The 18,585-nt window shown below is 47.4% G+C and overlaps 1 protein-coding gene across 1 annotated transcript in view; it reads right to left on the bottom strand.

Annotated features, from left to right (window-relative positions):
* Positions 1 to 18,585, bottom strand: part of CTNNA1 (catenin alpha 1) — a 117,817-nt gene that overhangs the window by 24,952 nt on the left and 74,280 nt on the right. The window contains exon 10 of the mRNA XM_005533576.3: positions 6,893 to 6,985. Within this exon, the coding sequence (XP_005533633.1) occupies positions 6,893 to 6,985 (93 nt within the window). The remainder of the gene's footprint in view (positions 1 to 6,892; positions 6,986 to 18,585) is intronic.

The following is an 18,585-nucleotide window of genomic DNA, read 5'->3' as shown; positions in this document are numbered from 1 at the left end:
CTTGGTTACAACACTGCAGCTGCTTGAGAGAGGCTCTCCCAAAAATCTCAGCTATTCTGGCCAGAAAACACCTGGACCTCAGATAAACCTGGTTTAAATCACAGCCACTGGGTCAGCCAGAATTAATTATTTTAAGCTAAATTTAGGATGGCTTCCAGCCTCAGCTTTATAACACCCCAGTTGGAAGTCAGAGAAGCCAGGAAAGCTCTTCCATGTAGTGGTGTTCTCACAAAGAATAATTCTGAATACTTGGCTGGCATGGCCAGAAGAAGAAACATCACTTGGGAGAGGAAAACTCTGACCCAGCTATTTGCACTGCAATCCCAACCTGTTGTATCCACTCAGCACACACCATGTCTGACCCACACCCATTTCAGTGGCTTCAAGCACTTCTTGATTTTTGCCTTGGTCATTTTGATAAGAAGCTCTTGCTCCTTCCAAGAGAATGTTCTTCCTGCAGCTGGGTTAGCTTTTCCTTGATTCCTGTAGGATTGATTTTAGGATGTCACTGTGCCCCAACAAGGAGGAGTTTTACAGTTTCAGAAGCTCTGAGGTGAACCCCCAGTCCTCTCCCCTCACTGCACACCATTGCTTTGCAACCAAAACATCTGCAGTTCCTAAATAACTCACTTGGGCTTGGGGTTTATATAAAGACTTCGACTCACCAGATTTCTTGTGGCAGGTGGATAATGAGTTGGGAAATAGCTCTGTGACCTACACATCCAGGACAGTTTGCATTTGTAAAAAGAAAAAGTTGACAAAACAAGCCCCCAGCTATCAGCTCTCCTCTCAGGGGCAGAGGGACAAGTGGCACACACGAAGTGCCCGAGTGGGGATGTGAAATCAGTCTTACTCAGGAGTATGTGAAAAGAAGCCCACCAAGCCTCTCTGACCTTGCCCAGGTGTGTTTTGGGCTTTAATCCCATAATTTCCTGTAATAAAGCATGGCTTGCTTCCTGGCAGGTCATAAGAAGCTTCTCATTATTTAACTTTACATACCCAAGACGCCAGAGTTGCCTCCAGTGCTCACCCTGCTCATGCCCCTTCCCTGCCCCTCACTGCACTTTGCTCCGAGTGTTAAAAATGGTTTATGGGAGGACACTGAAGTCACTTCCAGTTCCATCCCAGGCCAGGTTTGCATGCCCACATCTGTGTGTGCCAGCCCTCCACGCACTCCAGTACAGCAAAAAGCACTCTGCAGGCTCTGCTGAGCTGAAATGCCTGCGAGCAAAACACACAGCAGATTGTTTTACACTCTCAGAAGCTCTAATGGCACTGACCAGCAATGAACAGAGGCTGATGCACCAAAAGAGGAAGGAAAAGTTTCCTTTGATTTCCAATACTTTGTTCCCATGTATAAAAGGCACTTTGAGCACTTTCCTTTCCTGCGAGTTACGCACAGAGTGACTGCAGGGATCTCTGCAGAGATATTTACTCGTCTTGTAAAAAGATCCACACTTCTACTCAGTAACTTGGAACCACAGAACAGCCTGGGCTGGAAAGGACCTTAAAGCTCATCCCTTTCCAATGGCAGGGACACCTTTAATTAGACCAAGCTGCTCCAAGCCCTGTCCAGCCTGGCCTTGGACATTTCCAGGGATCCAGGGGCAGCCCCAGCTGCTCTGGGCACCCTGTGCCAGGGCCTGCCCACCCTGCCAGGGAACAATTCCTGCCCAATATCCCATCCAACCCTGCCCTCTGGCAGTGGGGGTCCAGTTCCTGATGCAGAGTCCCTCTCCAGGTTCCTTGCAGCCCCTTCAGGCACTGGCAGGGCTCTGAGGTCTCCACACAAGCTTCCCTTCTCCAGGCTGAACATTCCCAGCTCTCCCAGCCTGGCTCCCTAGGGGAGCTGCTCCAGTCCTCTCAGCACAAAGCCCTTCCCCAGCCCAGCATGTACTGTCACAGCAGGATTTGCTATTTGCATACTGTGTATAGATAATTATCTTATCAACTTCCCCATCCATGAAGAAAGCATTTTCATTTGGAACTGAGAGCTGATTTTACAGTGCCAGTCCACGTAGAAGCTGCAAGAATTTTGGTGCCATTTATCTTGCTCCATTTTGCATTTTAACGGCTTCAAATGCTGAAACTTTGGGGTCTCAGGGACTTAGTGTCTTTCCTGGAAGCTGTTTCACCACTGTGCTCCTCAGATCCTGAAACAAAGAACCCTTACTCCCTAACAAGCTTCTTTCTATAGAACTGAATCCTTTTCCTACTCTTTGCTTATTTTTATGCACCAGTAACTGTTTGAATTTCTAAAATTGTTGCTTTTCTGGTCAGCCTTGGCCTGTGCTGGCAGCTCTTCCCAGCAAGCCTGGGCGATGCAAATCTGCAACCCAAGTGTTAAGTTTTTAGTTAGAAGCATTTCTACTCAATGCCAATAAAATGTTTCAAGCACCTGTAATTAAACAGTCTGGAAACAGATCTGCTCGTTAGAACATTCAAAAAAATCTGACAGTCTTTCAAAGAGATGAGAAAAAGGGACAATTGTTTGATGTTGAGTCTTTACTGCAAGAAAAATGAGGTTTTCTCCAACAGCCACCAGGAAATTGGTGGTGACTGGGGACCCAAGGAGAATGAAGTCTGCTGGTCACATTTGGGTTTGGTTGATTTGAGGGGTGATCTGCAGTGTTTTTTTATTTCTCTAAGATACTCCAACTTTTAAACAAAAGTTTCTAGAACTCTCCATGGGATTCCTTCTGCTTTGGTATTTTGTCTCTATGTCAGTAGGTGTGATCACATATGAGCCATCTGCCTCATCAGAAATCTATAAGCAGCAAATGGCTTTTCAAGCAGCTCAAAATTGGAATAGAAGGATGTGAACAAGCAGTTATTAAAACAAGATGTTAATATGAGAAGAGCCAATTTATTTTTATTAAAAATGTAATTTAATCCAAGAATTCTCTGGAGCCAGTTTGATGGGCGACGCGTGTGCGTGGCGAGCAATTCCAAGCACACTCAGCAGGTATGGAGGGGGTTGGGAGGGACCTGTGCTTCCAGGTGCTGCCTGGTGGCCTCCCAAAGTTTCTTGGGAGGAAGAGCTCTTTGGGCTGTGGTGGAGAAAGGCACCCAGCCCCACCTTTCATGGGGAACAGGTCCTGTGTGCCCCGGGGCAGGTCTGTCCTGCAGCCGCCTCCAGGGCAATGGGCTCCAGCTCTGGCTGGCAGGAGCAAACACCCAAGCTGATGGGAATTGTAGCCCACAGTTATTTCCTACAGCTCTCAGCCCAACTGCAGTTTGGGAAGGAGTCTGAACTTCACGGAGGCTGCAGCAATTCTTCCTCTGCAGAGCCGGGCTGGGGCATTCTCACTGCTGGTGTCTAACACCCACAGCTGCTGTGATCAGAAACACTCCGATGGCTCCAGCTCTCTTCCCAGCCGTCTCTCATGCAAAATGCTCTTACAAAACAGCTCCCAAAGCAAGTCCTTCTTGGAAACAGAGCGCAGACGCCAGAGTGGGGAGCAAGGATCCAGGTTTCTGAGTCGAGATAAACAAAACCTTTCCCTAATTCACCATTGGCAAGCTCTGTGTTTAAGGCAAAGAAAACTTCCCCCCGCGCTCGGCGAGGCACAGGCAGGCACAGGCAGCTATTCCAAGCATTTTGCAGCAGTAATTTTCCATTTCCATTAGGAAAGACAGTTTAAGCATTTTTTTTTTAGTTTTTAAATTTAACTGTAGTGATGGAGAACTTTGCTCCTTCACCTTAACCCCTTCCAGCCCAGCCTGTTCCCCAGCACTCAGCAAGGCAGGGCTGAGGGAACTCCTGTGAGGTGCTGGACAAAGCTGGTTCCTTCCACACACAGAATTCCAGCAATTCTCAAAAGAAAGAATTCAGGCAGGCTTGTAATGCAGGGCTTGAGGAAGAAAACATAGTGATCCAACAAAGCTGCCTTATTTCTGCCCTGTAAACCCAGACTAAAATCACCCAGCTGGCTACTTTGGGCACAGCTCATCCTGCACCCTCAAAAGGGAGCTCTAAATATCCCATTAAGTCTTCAACTTCACATTAATTTCTGTGCTAATTGGCTGGGGACCCACAAACAGGAAGGATGATGTTACTCCCGAGGAAGAGCTGATTTCCAGTAACAAAACCACGCTAAATAAATTGACTGCTTGTTTCTGTAGAGACCTTTGGATGAAAAATTTTCTGCATTTTCTTTTTCTCAAAGAAAATTTCAAACCTGAGGTCTGAACCCAAGAGTGACACTGGCAAGGACTGACTGCTTGTCAGTACCAACAAAACTCCCAGGTTTTCCCCAGCCAGCTTGAAGAGTTGCATGTTCCTTCCTCCTGCTGCCAGTTCAATGGCTCCGGATGGCAAGGGAGCGAATTACGGCTCTATTTGAGCTACAGCTTTTATAATTAACTCTACAGATTGATTTCTGCAGAAATCATTCTTTAACCAGGAATTCCCTACTCCCAGAATGGCCTCTTCTCAGATAAACTATTTAAGAGGTTACCTGGGACTCAAGTACATTAAATTTCAGTTTCATCTTTCAAGCACAGCAATACTTTGAATTACATTTCATACATTGTATTTCTGCGTGCTACTGATATCTTGAAATTTCTGAGACTATTGTAATTACTGATTGACTTGACTCATTCTGAATCCAGCATCTTCCTGGAAAAATACCATCTGAGCAAAAAAAACCTCCAAAAATATATAGGGCATATCATGTTGGGTTTAACCTCTATCTTATGTCTAATTCACACATTTGTGCAGCACAGCCACCCAAGAGGATTCAAGAAGCAGCTGTGAATCTCGTCAGAAATAAACTGCAAAACAAATAGGTAGTTTGTCTAAAAAATAAAATAAAATCTCAATTTGCTGTTTTTGATATTGAGAATCTTTTAGAGATTGTGGAGAATACCCGAGGTTTGGGGACAAGCTGAGGAAGGCAGCTGAGGAGGAGGAGGATGGAGAGCTGTGCTGCTTGCACTGGCACAAGATGAGCTATTGTTACCAGAAAACACAGATGCCATTTGTAAAATAGCTTAGACAAGTGCCCCTAATTATCTCTCAGCATTCACAACATGTTTAAATACTCTTAGAGCATTAAAGAATCAAGCCCAGAGCATGTAATGTAATATAAAAGCACTCTTTCAACTGCTACAAACATCTATAGTGTCATTTACTAATCTCTTGGTGACGACCCTGAAATTAAGGCAAGACTGTGCAGTGGAGCATCTAAACTGCAGGCTTGGAAGTTCAGAGATGTGACCTTTGTAAAGCCAAAATCCATCAGTTAAAGCCCTTGTGCATTTATAGATACTCAGAACTTCCAATGTGTGTTAAATATATTGTCCATAATCCCCAAAGTCAGAGGTTAACAGCTGCACTTCAGGAGATGTGGCTACACTGGTGACTACAGCTGGGTCATCATTTCATGCTGACTATCATGCTGCTTATTTTATCCAGGAGTAGATTTCTTTAAATAGGCAGTTGTTGGAAAAGCAAAGATAGAAGAGTCTGAAATACACACAATTTCAGCAATGGGGAGAAGAAAACACCCCCACAGACTTGGACAACCACCAGAAACATTTAGAGTCAAAGAGAACCTAACTTTCTTCAGATGATTATTTTCAAAAGCAGCAGCATTTGTTTGGAACACCCTGCGTTAGACACCCATATTCTGGGAGATAACTAAAAAAAACTTACATCAGCCTAGTTAGCTCCTTCAGGAAAGAGCAAGCCCTCATATCAGGGAAGATGGATTTCTAAAAGCTTTTTCTTCCACATGCTTTGTTCCAAGTGCAGAACTTGACCTTTGGCTTCAGCAGTCCTGCCCAGCCCTCACTCCAGGTTGGGGGCAGAGAACTGCTCAGCCAAACGCAGGAGTGGGAGCACATCCCATCCTCTGGGATGCCCAGAGCCTCCTTTAGGATTTCATGCTTTATGTTCAGGGGCATGTCTTCACCTGTTTAACAGCACCTGCAGGTCATACAAAAGGTAAAACAGTCCTGCTCCTCACACTGCCTTCACCTATTCCCTCCAAATCCCCTCCTGCTGGGGTGGGTACAGGTGAACATCTCTCTTCCTTTCAACTAGTTTTAAAAAAGACCAATGCAGATGGGAAGACCTGGAGAAATTCCAAGTAATCCTGAGACAATACACTTTATTTTCATAAAATGCCATTTTTCCAGTTTTCCTGATTATATATTTTTCCTGATTATATATTTTCTGTTAGTTCCTCCTTACCAGCAACAGCTTATTTGGATATTTTAGATCTGAATTTCCTGTTGCTTTAAAAAACATAAATTACACAAATCAACAGCACCCTGCAGTCTTCAGGGGTTCATCCAGGTATCTAGTAGCTGGCATTTAAAACACCAGGCTGTTAAAAAGGAAGAGGATAGTCTAGTGCTTATATAAACTTAATTTCCTTGTTTCCATTAAAAAGTTATTAATTAAAAGGTAGTCTCAGCCAGGCTCAACTGTTCACACACAGCCAACTTCCTCTCATCCTACTCCATCGGGAAGATTATTTGGCATATTTATATTCTACTCAGGCAAAAATAGTATTTTATAATTCATCTTACAGCATGCCCAGGAGCAGTGCTAGCACCTTCACAAGGCACCTTCCTGTAGCACAGATGTGCATAGGAAACCACTGAAGCTTCCCACATTTCCTAACTGCAGGTTATGGAATGTCCTGGCCAAATGGAATTAGAGCTATGCCATAAAAACAACCCTTTCACATCAGTGAAATCCTTTGCCATGGATTTTCAAGTTCCCAAGTCTTGATGCCTGTGCTGCATTTCATCCTCTACATGTACTAAGGGGAAAAATTAAGTTCTGCAGCAAGTCACAAGAAGCCACTGTGAGACCAGAGCACGTCCTCAGCAGCACCAGCTGGTTGGGGTTTGTGTCCTGCTGTGATGCCTTCCTTACCTGGGGACACAGGGCCTCCAGCTGGCTGGCTGACATGCGAACCAGCTTCACACCTTCCTCGTTGTTGGAGATGGAGCAGGCCAAGTTGGCAACCTGTGTCAGAGGGGGGACAAAACAAAACACAGCTGTGAGAATTGGGGGTTATTTCCTTCTTTAGAAAACTTTTGCCTAATCCCAACAGTGACCAGTTACCAGTAACCCATCATGGAACAAAAGGATTCAACATTAGTTCTGTTCTAACCAGTGTTGAAACCACTAATGGCACCTGTTCCTTCTATAGACATAAAATCACAACACTTTGGATCATGGAATCAGAGAATGGTTTGGGTTGGAAGGAACCTGAAAGCCCATCCAGTGCCACCCTCTGCCATGGCAGGGACACTTCCCACTGTCCCAGGCTGCTCCAAGCCCCAATGTCCAACCTGGACAACCTGGCCTGGGGCACTGCCAGGGATCCAGGGGCAGCCCCAGCTGCTCTGGGCACCCTGTGCCAGGGCCTGCCATCCTCACAGCCAATGAATTTTTTGCAATATCCCATCTATCCCTGCCCTCTGGCAGTGGGAGCCATTCCCTGGGTCCTGTCCCTCCAGCCCTTGGCAATTGTCTCTCTCCATGTTTCCTGCAGCTCCTGCAGACCCTGCAAGGCCACACTGAGATCACCCCAAAGCTTCTCCTCTGCAGGTGAACATTGCCAGCTGTGCCAGCCTTTCCTCCCAGCAGAGCTGCTCCATCCCTCTGCTCATCCTGGAGCCTCCTCTGGCCTGGCTCCAGCAGCTCCAGCTCCTCCCTGTGCTGGGCCCGGGGCTGGGGCAGCTCTGCAGGTGGGGTCTCACCTGAGCACAGGGGCAGAATCTCCCTCCCCTGCTGCGGGACCAGCCCAGGCTGGGGGTTCTGGGTGCTGGGGCAGGTCCAGCTCTACCCCCAGCCAGTCAAACAGGGCAGACATCCCTGTTAGCCCTGATCAGGGCGAGTTCTCTCCAGTGAACACGCAGGAGCAGCACTGCAGCAGCTGCAGTCCCAGTTTCACAGCCCAGTGCCACCAGGGTGGGACAGCAACAACCCCAGAGAGCTCGAGGTGTTTTGCTGGTGCTCCCTGAGGGCCCCTCTGTGCCAGGACGTGTCAGGTAAAGCCTGGCAGGTTCCTCCAGCTCTCCCCTCTATGCTGCAGCTCATCGGATACAACCAGTACAGGACATCTCCGAGATGCATCCACAGGCCTTCAAAATTTGAACAGCATCTCTTATGATGCTAAAAGTTTGCTCCACAACCTTGACCTGCTGCACAGCATCACCCTTAACTAGGTCAGCCTGAAGCAGGGACCTCTGTAAACACCTGCCTTTTAAGAGCACGGAGGATGGGGACAGCACAGAATTTTTTGGTAATTGAAGATATTCCTCATCCCAGAGCTACTCTCAGGGGAAGGAAGTCTGAAATAAGTTACATTTCTCAGCTGACAGGTGAATGACAAGCATGTTATTCTGAGCCATTTGAACACAGAAAGCTGTAAAAATAGCAGCAAGTGAACTGAGACGAACACAGAGTACTGTCCTTCCAGAGGCTGAGCAACCTGCAAAGCCCCCTGTAAATGTGCCATAAAAGCATCACCAGGAGCCAGCAGATGCTCAGTAACACCACTGAACCAGATTTCTCCAGATACTTTCCTCTATAAGCTGGGGAATTTCCATTCTGCCTTTAATTAAACTATTCCTTGCCTTCATGTAAGTCACTTTGAAGTAGTATCTGCAGCTCTACCACGTGCTTTTCCCCCTCCCCAAGCCCTTCCCTCACGGCAGATGTTCCCACACAGAATACATTACTCTCCTGCAAACCATCAAGCACGTGCCATTACACTTGAACAGCATTTTTCATCAATCCCATGATCAATTTGGGGAGCAAAATCAAGCTCCCACTGCAAAGCACACGGCCTCTTCCTCCCTCCAGCTCCAAGCCAAGTTACCAAGGATGGAAAGCAAGGGTGTCAAGAGGAGAGGTGCTTCTAGCACAGAACAAGCAAGCAAACAGATGTGACAGCACATATTTGGAGGAAAACAAACTGAAGTTGAGAGAAAGACTGTACAGCATCAACAACACAGAGAAAACCCTGCCAGCTCTCAGGAAGATTTGTGTTCTCCTGAAGTTTCTCTTCCACTCGTGTTTGGATTTGCATGCAGGGGTGAAGTGCAGGATGTCCCCAGCTCTCTGCACAGCGCTGCAGGCAGGGCCCAGCTGAGCCAGGGCTCTGTGAACAGCTCCAGCCCAGCCCCTCTGCATGGCACTCCAGCAAACAGCTGGCCCTGGAGCACCCTCTCCCACAGGGGCTGTGTTTGAGCATCACAGAGTTTTCCTGTGCATTTGCCATGCCTTGAATCCCGGGTTCCCAGTGAGCTGCTGGGATGATGTAAAAGTACATCATGCTTTTGTTTAGAGGCTCACAAGAATCAAAAGACAATCAGATGCCATGATTTAAAAGTCAAATAAAGATTTTGCTGTTGGTTTAAGCACAGGTCATATTTCTGAGAAACACCAGTTTGCCAATATTTTTTATGGTCCATATTTCCCCATCATTCCTGCCTCCACAGCAGCATTACAACCTCTAGGAGTGAAGAGAACACAAAGCTCTATTGAGTAGGGGCAGAATAAAAGCGACATTGAAGCACTACAAAATCAGCCTCTCCGATATCTGGAGATGTTGTGCTGTCTCTCAAGCCAAGTGTGATGAATCAAGCGCACAGAAACCCTGCTCTGTCTGAGCACAGAGAGGCAAAGAAGTTAATAATGGAGTGTCCCCACCGTGGTACAATGAAAATTTGCTTTTTTGCACAGTCATTTTTGAACAGTCATTTTTCTCCTGAATACCCAACTGATGGCAATTCTTCTTTAGAAAGCGCCCGACTGGCACTGCCAACCCTCATGAAAGGAGCGTGTGTGCTTCCCTGACTGAGGGTCTTTGGCAGTTTAAGACAATCCAACTGTTGGCTGCCACATCCCATCCCAGTGCTGCAGCTCCAGAGCTCAACATTTCAGCACGCTCATCCAACAGCCAGCAATTCGCTCTGCCGGGGTGGTTCCCCTGCCAGATCAGCACACAAACTTCCCAGCAAACTCTGCTCAACATCAGAGATGTGGCAGCGGCTGAGATGACTTCAGAGTGCTGCAGACAGGGCTGTAAATTCACAGCAGTGCAGCACTTACTGCACCCATGGGAAGGCTCTGTCAACCTACTGGAAAACACTCGCAAGCCTCTTAAAATCTGGAATTTAAGATGAGCTGTGTCTACTAATTAATCAAGTTGTAAATGACCTAACAGTGAGGTATTCTAAACTGTCAGTAATTATCAGGTGCTCTATAACATGAATTCTGAAATTGCACATACCAGCTGAGGTGGATGGCTGCAGGTTCAAGAAATTTAATTTTAAAAGTACCTGAAAGAATTCATCTGCAAGAATTCCTGGGTGATCTGACAAATAATTTCAAACTCTCTCTCCCTTCAGAGGACAGGGTACTGCTGGCCAGTTATTTGGCACATACCCATAATACACTGGATTTTGTAGCTGAGATGAAGATCAACTCTTTCAAAGCCCACAGAGCGCCTGGAAATCATACATTTCCAAACTTCTAAATTAAATAATGCACCTCAAGGGAACAAAAATTTCCTTTAAATCAAATGTGAATTAAATAGTTTCTCCATGTCTCCAACAAAGCAGCTGACTGACAAAGTAAGTGGTCAGACTTGATTTAGAAAGAAGAACACTTGTGCTTGAGAGCAAAATAGCAATTGAATTCCCGCTGCATTTGTTCATTCTTACCATTCAATATCATCAAGTCCCTTTACATAAGCACTACTGGCACAGGCATCAAAGGAGACAAAACCACTGCAAATAATGTAATCAGCACAACGAGCAATCTCTTGAAAAAAGTTAAAAATACACTGGGAATGAAGACAGCCCCGAGAGCGCGGCCCGGTGTGGCCCAGCCACCTCTGGCTGCTGACAGATTGATTGGAAAGCAGATCTCGAGGCTCAGAGTGCACAGCCACGGCCCAGAGGCGGCTTCTCAGACCCCAAAAGGCAGGGCAGACCCCAAGCAGCTGCTGGGATTTAGAGGAATGAGCTTCAGTTTCCCCCAGTGCCAAATGCAGCACGCAGCCCTGGCCGCTCCTGGCACGGAGCTGACGGTGCCAGGCGGAACAGCCGGACGGGCTCATCCGGAACGGGGCACGGATCCCTTTGTGAAACAAATCCCCCAGTTTTTAACGCTGGCATCAGCACGCTGCAAGATGATCTGAGGTGAGTGGCTCTGGTGCTGGCACAATCCAGGAGGTGAATGGCTCTAAATGCAGGCCAGTCACCACTGGGGCTCCCTGGGCTCAGCCCTGTTTGATGTCTCTGTTGGTGACCTGGAAGAGGGGGCCGAGGGCTCCCTCAGTAAGCTCAGACAGCAGCACACCGGGCAGGAGGGATGTGCTGGGGAGCAGGGGATGTGCTGGGGGGCAGGAGGGGATGTGCTGGGGAGCAGGGGATGTGCTGGGGAGCAGGGGATGTGCTGGGGGGCAGGAGGGGATGTGCTGGGGGGCAGGAGGGGATGTGCTGGGGGGCAGGGGGATGTGCTGGGGGGCAGAAGGGGATGTGGTGGGGGGGAGGAGGGGATGTGGTGGGGGGCAGGGGGGGATGTGGTGGGGGCAGGGGATGGGCTGGGGGGGAGGGGATGTGCTGGGGGGCAGAAGGGGATGTGCTGGTGAGCTGTAGGGGATGTGTTGGGGGCAGAGGATGTGCTGGGGAGCAGGAGGGGATGTGCTGGGAGGCAGAGGATGTGCTGGGGAGCAGGGGATGTGCTGGGAGGCAGAGGATGTGCTGTGGGGCAGGAGGGGATGTGCTGGGGGCAGAGGATGTGCTGGGGAGCAGGAGGGGATGTGCTGGGGGCAGAGGATGTGCTGGGGAGCAGGAGGGGATGTGCTGGGGGCAGGGGATGTGCTGGGGGACAGGAGGGCTCTGCAGGGGGATCTGCACGGGCTGGATCCATGGGCTGAGGCCAGTTGTGTGGGGTTCAGCCAGGCCAGGTGTGGGTCCTGCCCACGGATGCTCCAGGCTGGGGAGGAGTGGCTGGAAGTGTCCAGCAGGAGAGGCCTGGCTGGGCCTGCCGGTGCCAGCGGCTGGACACGAGCCCAGGTGTGCCCAGCGGGGCAGAGGCTGATGGCCCCTGGGCTGTGCCAGCCCTGGGGTGACAGCAGGGCCAGGACAGTGCCTGTCCCCTGTGCTGGCCCTGCTGAGGCCCCTGAGGGCTGTGCCCAGTTCTGGTCCCTCATGGCCAGAGAGCCCTGGAGGGGCTGCAGCGTGTCCAGGGCAGGGAACGGAGCTGGGAAGGGGCTGGAGCCCCAGGAGGGGCTGAAGGAGCTGGAAAGGGGCTCAGCCTGGAGAAAAGGAGGCTCAGGGGGCCCTTCTGGCTCTGCACAAGTCCCTGGCAGGAGGGGACAGCCGGGGGGTCGGGCTCTGCTGCCAGGGAACAGGGACAGGAGGAGAGGGAACGGCCTCAGGCTGGGCCAGGGGAGGCTCGGGGCAGGTATTAGAGAGTTTCTTTACTGAAGGCATTGTCAAACCCTGGCACAGCTGCCCAGAGCAGTGGTGTGGAGTCACCATCCCTGGAGGGATTGAAAAGCCCTGTGGATGTGGCATTTGGTGACAGGGTTTAGTGGTGGCCTTGGCAGTGCTGGGGGAACAGTTGGACTCGAGGGTCTCAGAGGGCTTTTCCAACTTAAATGATTCCATGGTTCTGTGCCTTTGGAGGAGGCATAACTTAAGTGGTTCCTTTTGAGAAGCAGGTGCTGTCTCAGGGCCATGGGTCAGCTGAGAATATGTTATTAATAAGAAGGTGTAGCTGCAATATTTAAAAAAAAATTGTACCATCTGTCACAGAGTGATTCCATCACAAATTCTAGTTAACTTTGACTCTTAAGAATTTACGAATATTTAAATCAGAAAAAACTTGACATTTCTAAAGCTGTTCTTTCTACCATTATTAACAATTTGTGGCAGAGAACCGCCTCCCCTGACAAGACACAGGTTGTACCTTTTCCCCACGAAATACATTTTTTGGGCTTGTTTGTTTTCTTAAACTCAAAATTTGTTCAGATCGTGACTAAGAAGTTAAATCTTCCAGCAATTAAAAAAACTGCAGCAGCCTCAACCACATAAGTTTGGGGTCAGTGTAAAGCTTCTTAAATTACCCTGCTGAACATAACCAGCAATGCTAATAAAAAGACTGGGGTTGTGGGTCTGACCCCCATTCACTTAAAAGCTGGACCTGATGATCCTTGTGGGTCCCTTCCAACTCAGAATATTCTGTGATTCTGTCTAACAATGCTCCAGCTTTGTACTTGTTCCACCTTCTCTTTGCCCAGATTCCCTGCCTTAGGCAGAGGGGTTACATTACTTTTATTGAAAGACTGCCCAATTGCTTTTTTAACAAGAGACAAAAGATGCAATAAAAAAAAAAGGCATTATAATCTCTAACACTTTAAACCTTCCTTTCCAAGGATTTCGAAGGCTGACAATAAATGTGTTAAAGCTTCTGAGTTATGCACTTGGATTAACCTCACAGAAACACCTCCCAGCTTTTCCTCCTTGTTTACAGGTCAAGTTTTCAGGACAGCTTCTCCAGGCAGTCAGCAAGGCAAAGCCTCCAAAGTTGTGCTGCTGCAACCATCCCCAAGCAGCTGTGCAATGTTTATTGTCATTGCCACAGCCCAGGATTGCACATCCCTGTGCAGGAGCCAAACACTCCCTCATTGAATTCTCTGAGTCTGGGCGCTCTCGTTTGAACTTGCAGTTGTAAAAAAACCATTGCAGAAAGAAGTTTTCAGACTGTCTTACGCTGAGAAACTTTTCAGTTTAACATCAAGCAGAATCCTCTCATAACCAAAAACTCTTACACAAAAATAACAAACCCACATCCAAGTGTACACAGATACTTTGGGAATTTCAGAACCACGGAAACCAAGCTTTTCAAAGGTGTTCGCAGCATTTTCATTTCTGATTAAACTTCAAAACTTCAGCTGCTTGTTCCATGTTTTTTGCTTTACATATTACAATTTCTCTGGGAATGCAAATTCCAACTTTTAAGCAGCTTAAAAAAAAATCACCGTTTTTAAAAGCAAAAAAGAAAAAATGGACAGGCAGCCACTGAACATTTTCCTCCCAGGGATTTGCTAAAGTATATCTGATATTCTCACAAAATTCAAACAGAGCACAGCTAATTTGTTCCTCCTCCATGTTAAAAAAAACCTGTCCTGATTCCCTTCACGCTGGTCAAAGCTCAGGAAATTAATTTATCTGCAGAAACAGCTTTTCTGGCAAAACTAATGGCAACCGAGGGCTCTCAGAAGAGATGTGCCGATTATGTAATCCCCATCCCTCTCCAGAAAGGCCTTCATTATTGACTAAGTCCATACATTTATTTATTCACCTGTACACTACACTCAATATTCAAGACGAATCTGAGCATTTTAACATCCAGCCCTAACAGGTGCTGAATGAGGGAGAAGTGTTACAGCTACAGATGTGCTAACTCTAACCCTACAAACCCCTCATTTTGCAGAGGCAGATGCAAAATCTGAATTACACAGAGCAGCTCCACTTCTTTAATGCAGGAGGACTAGGGATCGAATCCACTGGGACTGCGCAGAGTTACTGGAGTCGTGCTGTCAACTGCTTTGTGATTTTATATAACTTAAGTAGCTGTATGTGGCTGCAGCTCCATAGAAGGTGCCTTGCAAGAGCTTGTTGTGGGCAACACAATCCCAGTGTATTACCTGAAAATAGTAAAAGTCTTTAAATAAAACAAGGCACAGGCAGACAAACTGCAGACGTAAAGCACCGGGGAGAATGAAGGACTAAACGGAGGGAGCTGCTATTTTCAGAGCTCTGTAGCCTCACATGAAGATGAGAACAGTTTTCATTCCAAGTCTGGTTATAAACACAAGGAGGGTAAGTTTCAGCTGGCTGGAACAAAACTGGCAAGCAAAGGGCTGGCATTTTGGACAACGAGGAATGGAGGTTGCACCATTTGTTATTTCAACAGGCTGGCAAGTGATGGCAAGAGAAAGGGATCAGAGACAGTATCACAGAATCCCAGACTCAACTGGAGGGACCTCAAAGCTCATCCAGTGCCACCCCCTGCCATGCCAGGGACACCTTCCACCACCCCAGGCTGCTCCAAGCCCTGTCCATCCTGGCCTTGGGCACTGCCAGGGATCCAGGGGCAGCCCCAGCTGCTCTGGGCACCCTGTGCCAGGGCCTGCCCACCCTGCCAGGGAACAATTCCTGCCCAATATCCCATCTAAACCTGCCCTCTGGCAGTGGGAAGCCATTCCCCCTTGCTCTGTCTCTCCATGCTCCTGTAAGTAATATAATAGTATAAAAATAGATGCATTGTGCACCCTGCTCCCTTTTACATTGAGGCACTCGGTATTTCCATGGGCAACCACCTTTTGCTTGGAATTACATCTTAATACTTCCACATTTCTAGGTGTAAACACACATATCTGTGTGTTTAAAATTCTAATTAAGGAATATAGCTTTGCACTTGCCTCTCACCCTGTCCAGAGCTGTCTCCAAATACCTCTCCAGCTCCCTGGTGCCATTCCAGGTACAGGTGTCCTGCAGAAGCTCTTCTCCACACTGGCGAGCTCCTTCCATGCCCTGAGGAAATGCTCTTCCCCAGCAGAGAGCCACCCATGTGTTGCCACAGTTTCATGGAGAAGGGAAGTTTTCCACCCAGCTGGGCAATCCCAGAGTTTGTGCATCAGGACAAACTAAACTGGGCTCCATCCACTCCCAGCAAGGGCAGCATGGAGACAACTTCCCTCTTGCCAATGGGAAAGGTTTTCAATTAGACAGAAAGAAGAGGTGTTTGAAGGGAATCAATACATCTGTAGCATAAAGCATAACCACAGCAGGAAAGTGCAGCACTATCTTTATTTCCAGCCTGGTGGATTATCCTCTCTACAGACCTGAGGGAAAGCAGAGCTGCTACAGGAACACCAGTGTGCGACGCGGGCACCGTGCCCCTTGTCGGTGCAGCTGTGGCAGCAGATGTAACTGCTGGCACAGGAACTATTCCTCCCTCAGACAAACAAGCTAAAGTGTTAAAATGTTGTTATAATCACAAACCACGTTAGTTACACAAGTCTAGCTGAGCTACTGTGGCAGCAATGACACCACTGGTGTGTGATGGAGAGCTCAGCTTCAGCTGAAACCTTCAGAGCAAACCCTCCGTTGAGATACTCCTTAGCAACACAAATACCTTTCCTTAAAATAAAAGTGTTTCTAGTAGTGATATTTGGACAGGACCCAAATAATTATCCTTATCCAAAAATGTCTCTGTTTATCAAAGTAGAAATGAAGATAAGCTGGGAAAGCTGGGGGTGTTCACCTGGAGAAGACTCCGGAGAGACCTCAGAGCCCCTTTCAGGGCCTAAAGCGGCTCCAGAGGAGCTGGAGAGGGACTGGGGACAAGGGATGGAGGGACAGGACACAGGGAATGGCTCCCACTGCCAGAGGGCAGGGCTGGATGGGATATTGGGCAGGAATTGTTCCCTGTTAAGGTGGGAGGCCCTGGCACAGGGTGCCCAGAGCAGCTGGGGCTGCCCCTGGATCCCTGGAAATCTCCAAGGGGATTGGAGCAGCCTGGGACAGTGGAAGGTGTCCCTGCCCATGGCAGGGGGTGGAACAAGTGCAGTTTGAGATCCCTTCCAACACAAAGCATTCTGAGATCCCATGAATGTCACCACCAGACCAACCAGTGACCAACGTTTCTCTGTTGGGGCCGCTCTGCTCCCGCTGGAGCCGGCACTGGGGCGTTCTGTGCCAAGGATGCAGCATCAGCCTCGTGCTCCTCACCTGGGGTAATTTGTCTCAATCAGCCACAGCAGAGAAAAATAAAGATCTGAAGGAAGAACACCACAATCTATCCAAACTACAGGAGAAGATACCTGGCAAGAACTTGAGGTAATGAACTTGGAGACTGATACTTGGATTGGTATGTGGAGATTGGCAGGGGGCTGGAATTGGATGAGATTTAAGGTCCCTCCCAGCCCAAACCAGTCTGGGATTCTGTGAAATTGTTCTTCTCTCCCATCTCAGTTTGCTCATCACTCAGAACATGCTGCCTTCTGATCTGACTAAAGGCTTCCAACTTGGTGCCTATTATTAGCTGCTTAAACCAGTTTTTGGTGATTCAGACAACTGTTCATGGCAGTGTAACTGTAATTGTCAGTACACTGTGCTCTTCACAAAGACGACAAAACAGTGTCAGTAATGAGATCCACACAGATTTCAGGCACCTCCTTGATGACATGACATGACTAATAATCCAATATTGCTAATGACTAAGATGATGAAAATCCAGACATGCATCAAGGCTTTTAGTTAAATATCAAGAATTAAAACGTTTATGCCACATCTATAAAAAACTTTACCCAAAAAGCCACTTAAAGATGCTGTTGGAATTAAGACTTAAATATCTGGAAAATAAAAGGGCTCTATTGCTTTTCAGCTACCTCTGAAGACATCATGACAACACCACCTAAACCCAAGTGTTTCACACCTCCTGACCTCTTTTACACATTTCCCTTTCTGCCAAAGCTCCTGTTTCCAAAGGAAAAAGGAACAGAGTAAACACAGGGCAGTTTCCAGTGAAATAAAAAGTACATTAATATTTTCCAAACCCCAAATTCATTCACCTCTAAATTCTACCCTCTCCACATATGCCTTGGCCCAGGTGTGCACAGAGGAAGCCCCTCCCAGTCACACAGCAAGGTGACTGCCCCTGTGGCTGAGGTGTGGCAGAAATGCCTCTCCTCCACTCAGCAGCAAACCATGAGGATTTCCAAAGAGAAAAATTGTCTCCAGAAGCCCAATTGCTGCCCAGATTTGTGAGGATTCAATCCCTTCATCTTCTTCATCAGTTTCACTGTCATGGCCCTGCTTATCCATGTGCACTTACAATGAAATCTGGACAGAAAGATTACCCTGAAGTCTCTTATTCCTCTTCCAAAATAATTTTTAAACTCTACCAGCATCCTACAGAGCCTTTCATACATTATTTGGTGTAGCATTAGAAGACTGGCCTCAAAAAATAACCTTACAAGAACAGAAGTTATCCTATTAAAAGGTTACTTGCCTTTACTTATGTATGATGTATTAAATTTGTATATCCAGTTTTGTTGAAAAATGTAGGAACATTTTTCTGCTGAGGCTTTCCTGCTTTCCTGATTATGAATGTAAGGAAAGCATGTTCTACGAGGAGAATTTAATTTATTTATGAATTAGTTGACTAATAAAATGAACTTACAAGGAAAGTGCATCGGCTGTTGAAGAGTGTCAGACTTTAGAGGGCACATTAGAGTTACACTGGTCATTTATTGGAGACATTAGTTCTAAATTGCTGCCAAGGCTATCTATAGACAAATTACAGAAAACGTGCTTGTGCTTTGGAAGAGACATTTTGCTCATTTTGGTCTCCATTTTAAATGGGAAATAACCCTGTCTCTCTTCTCCAGACCACAGTGCAAGGACATTTCCCTTGTAATACAAAATTACTTTAAAAATAAAAGCAATAAAAGACAAACCTGAGTTGGCAGATATTTTTCCCTCTGTAAATGAGAGTACTGGAAAAATAGGTGCTGAGGTACCGTGGTA

The sequence above is a fragment of the Pseudopodoces humilis genome, chromosome 17 (assembly GCF_049639895.1).
Source record: "Pseudopodoces humilis isolate 2021_Gansu_Grassland_sample_001 chromosome 17, ASM4963989v1, whole genome shotgun sequence".
Taxonomy (NCBI): domain Eukaryota; kingdom Metazoa; phylum Chordata; class Aves; order Passeriformes; family Paridae; genus Pseudopodoces; species Pseudopodoces humilis.
Note: the sequence above shows the minus strand (reverse complement) of the source record. Positions and strands in the feature narration are given on the sequence as shown.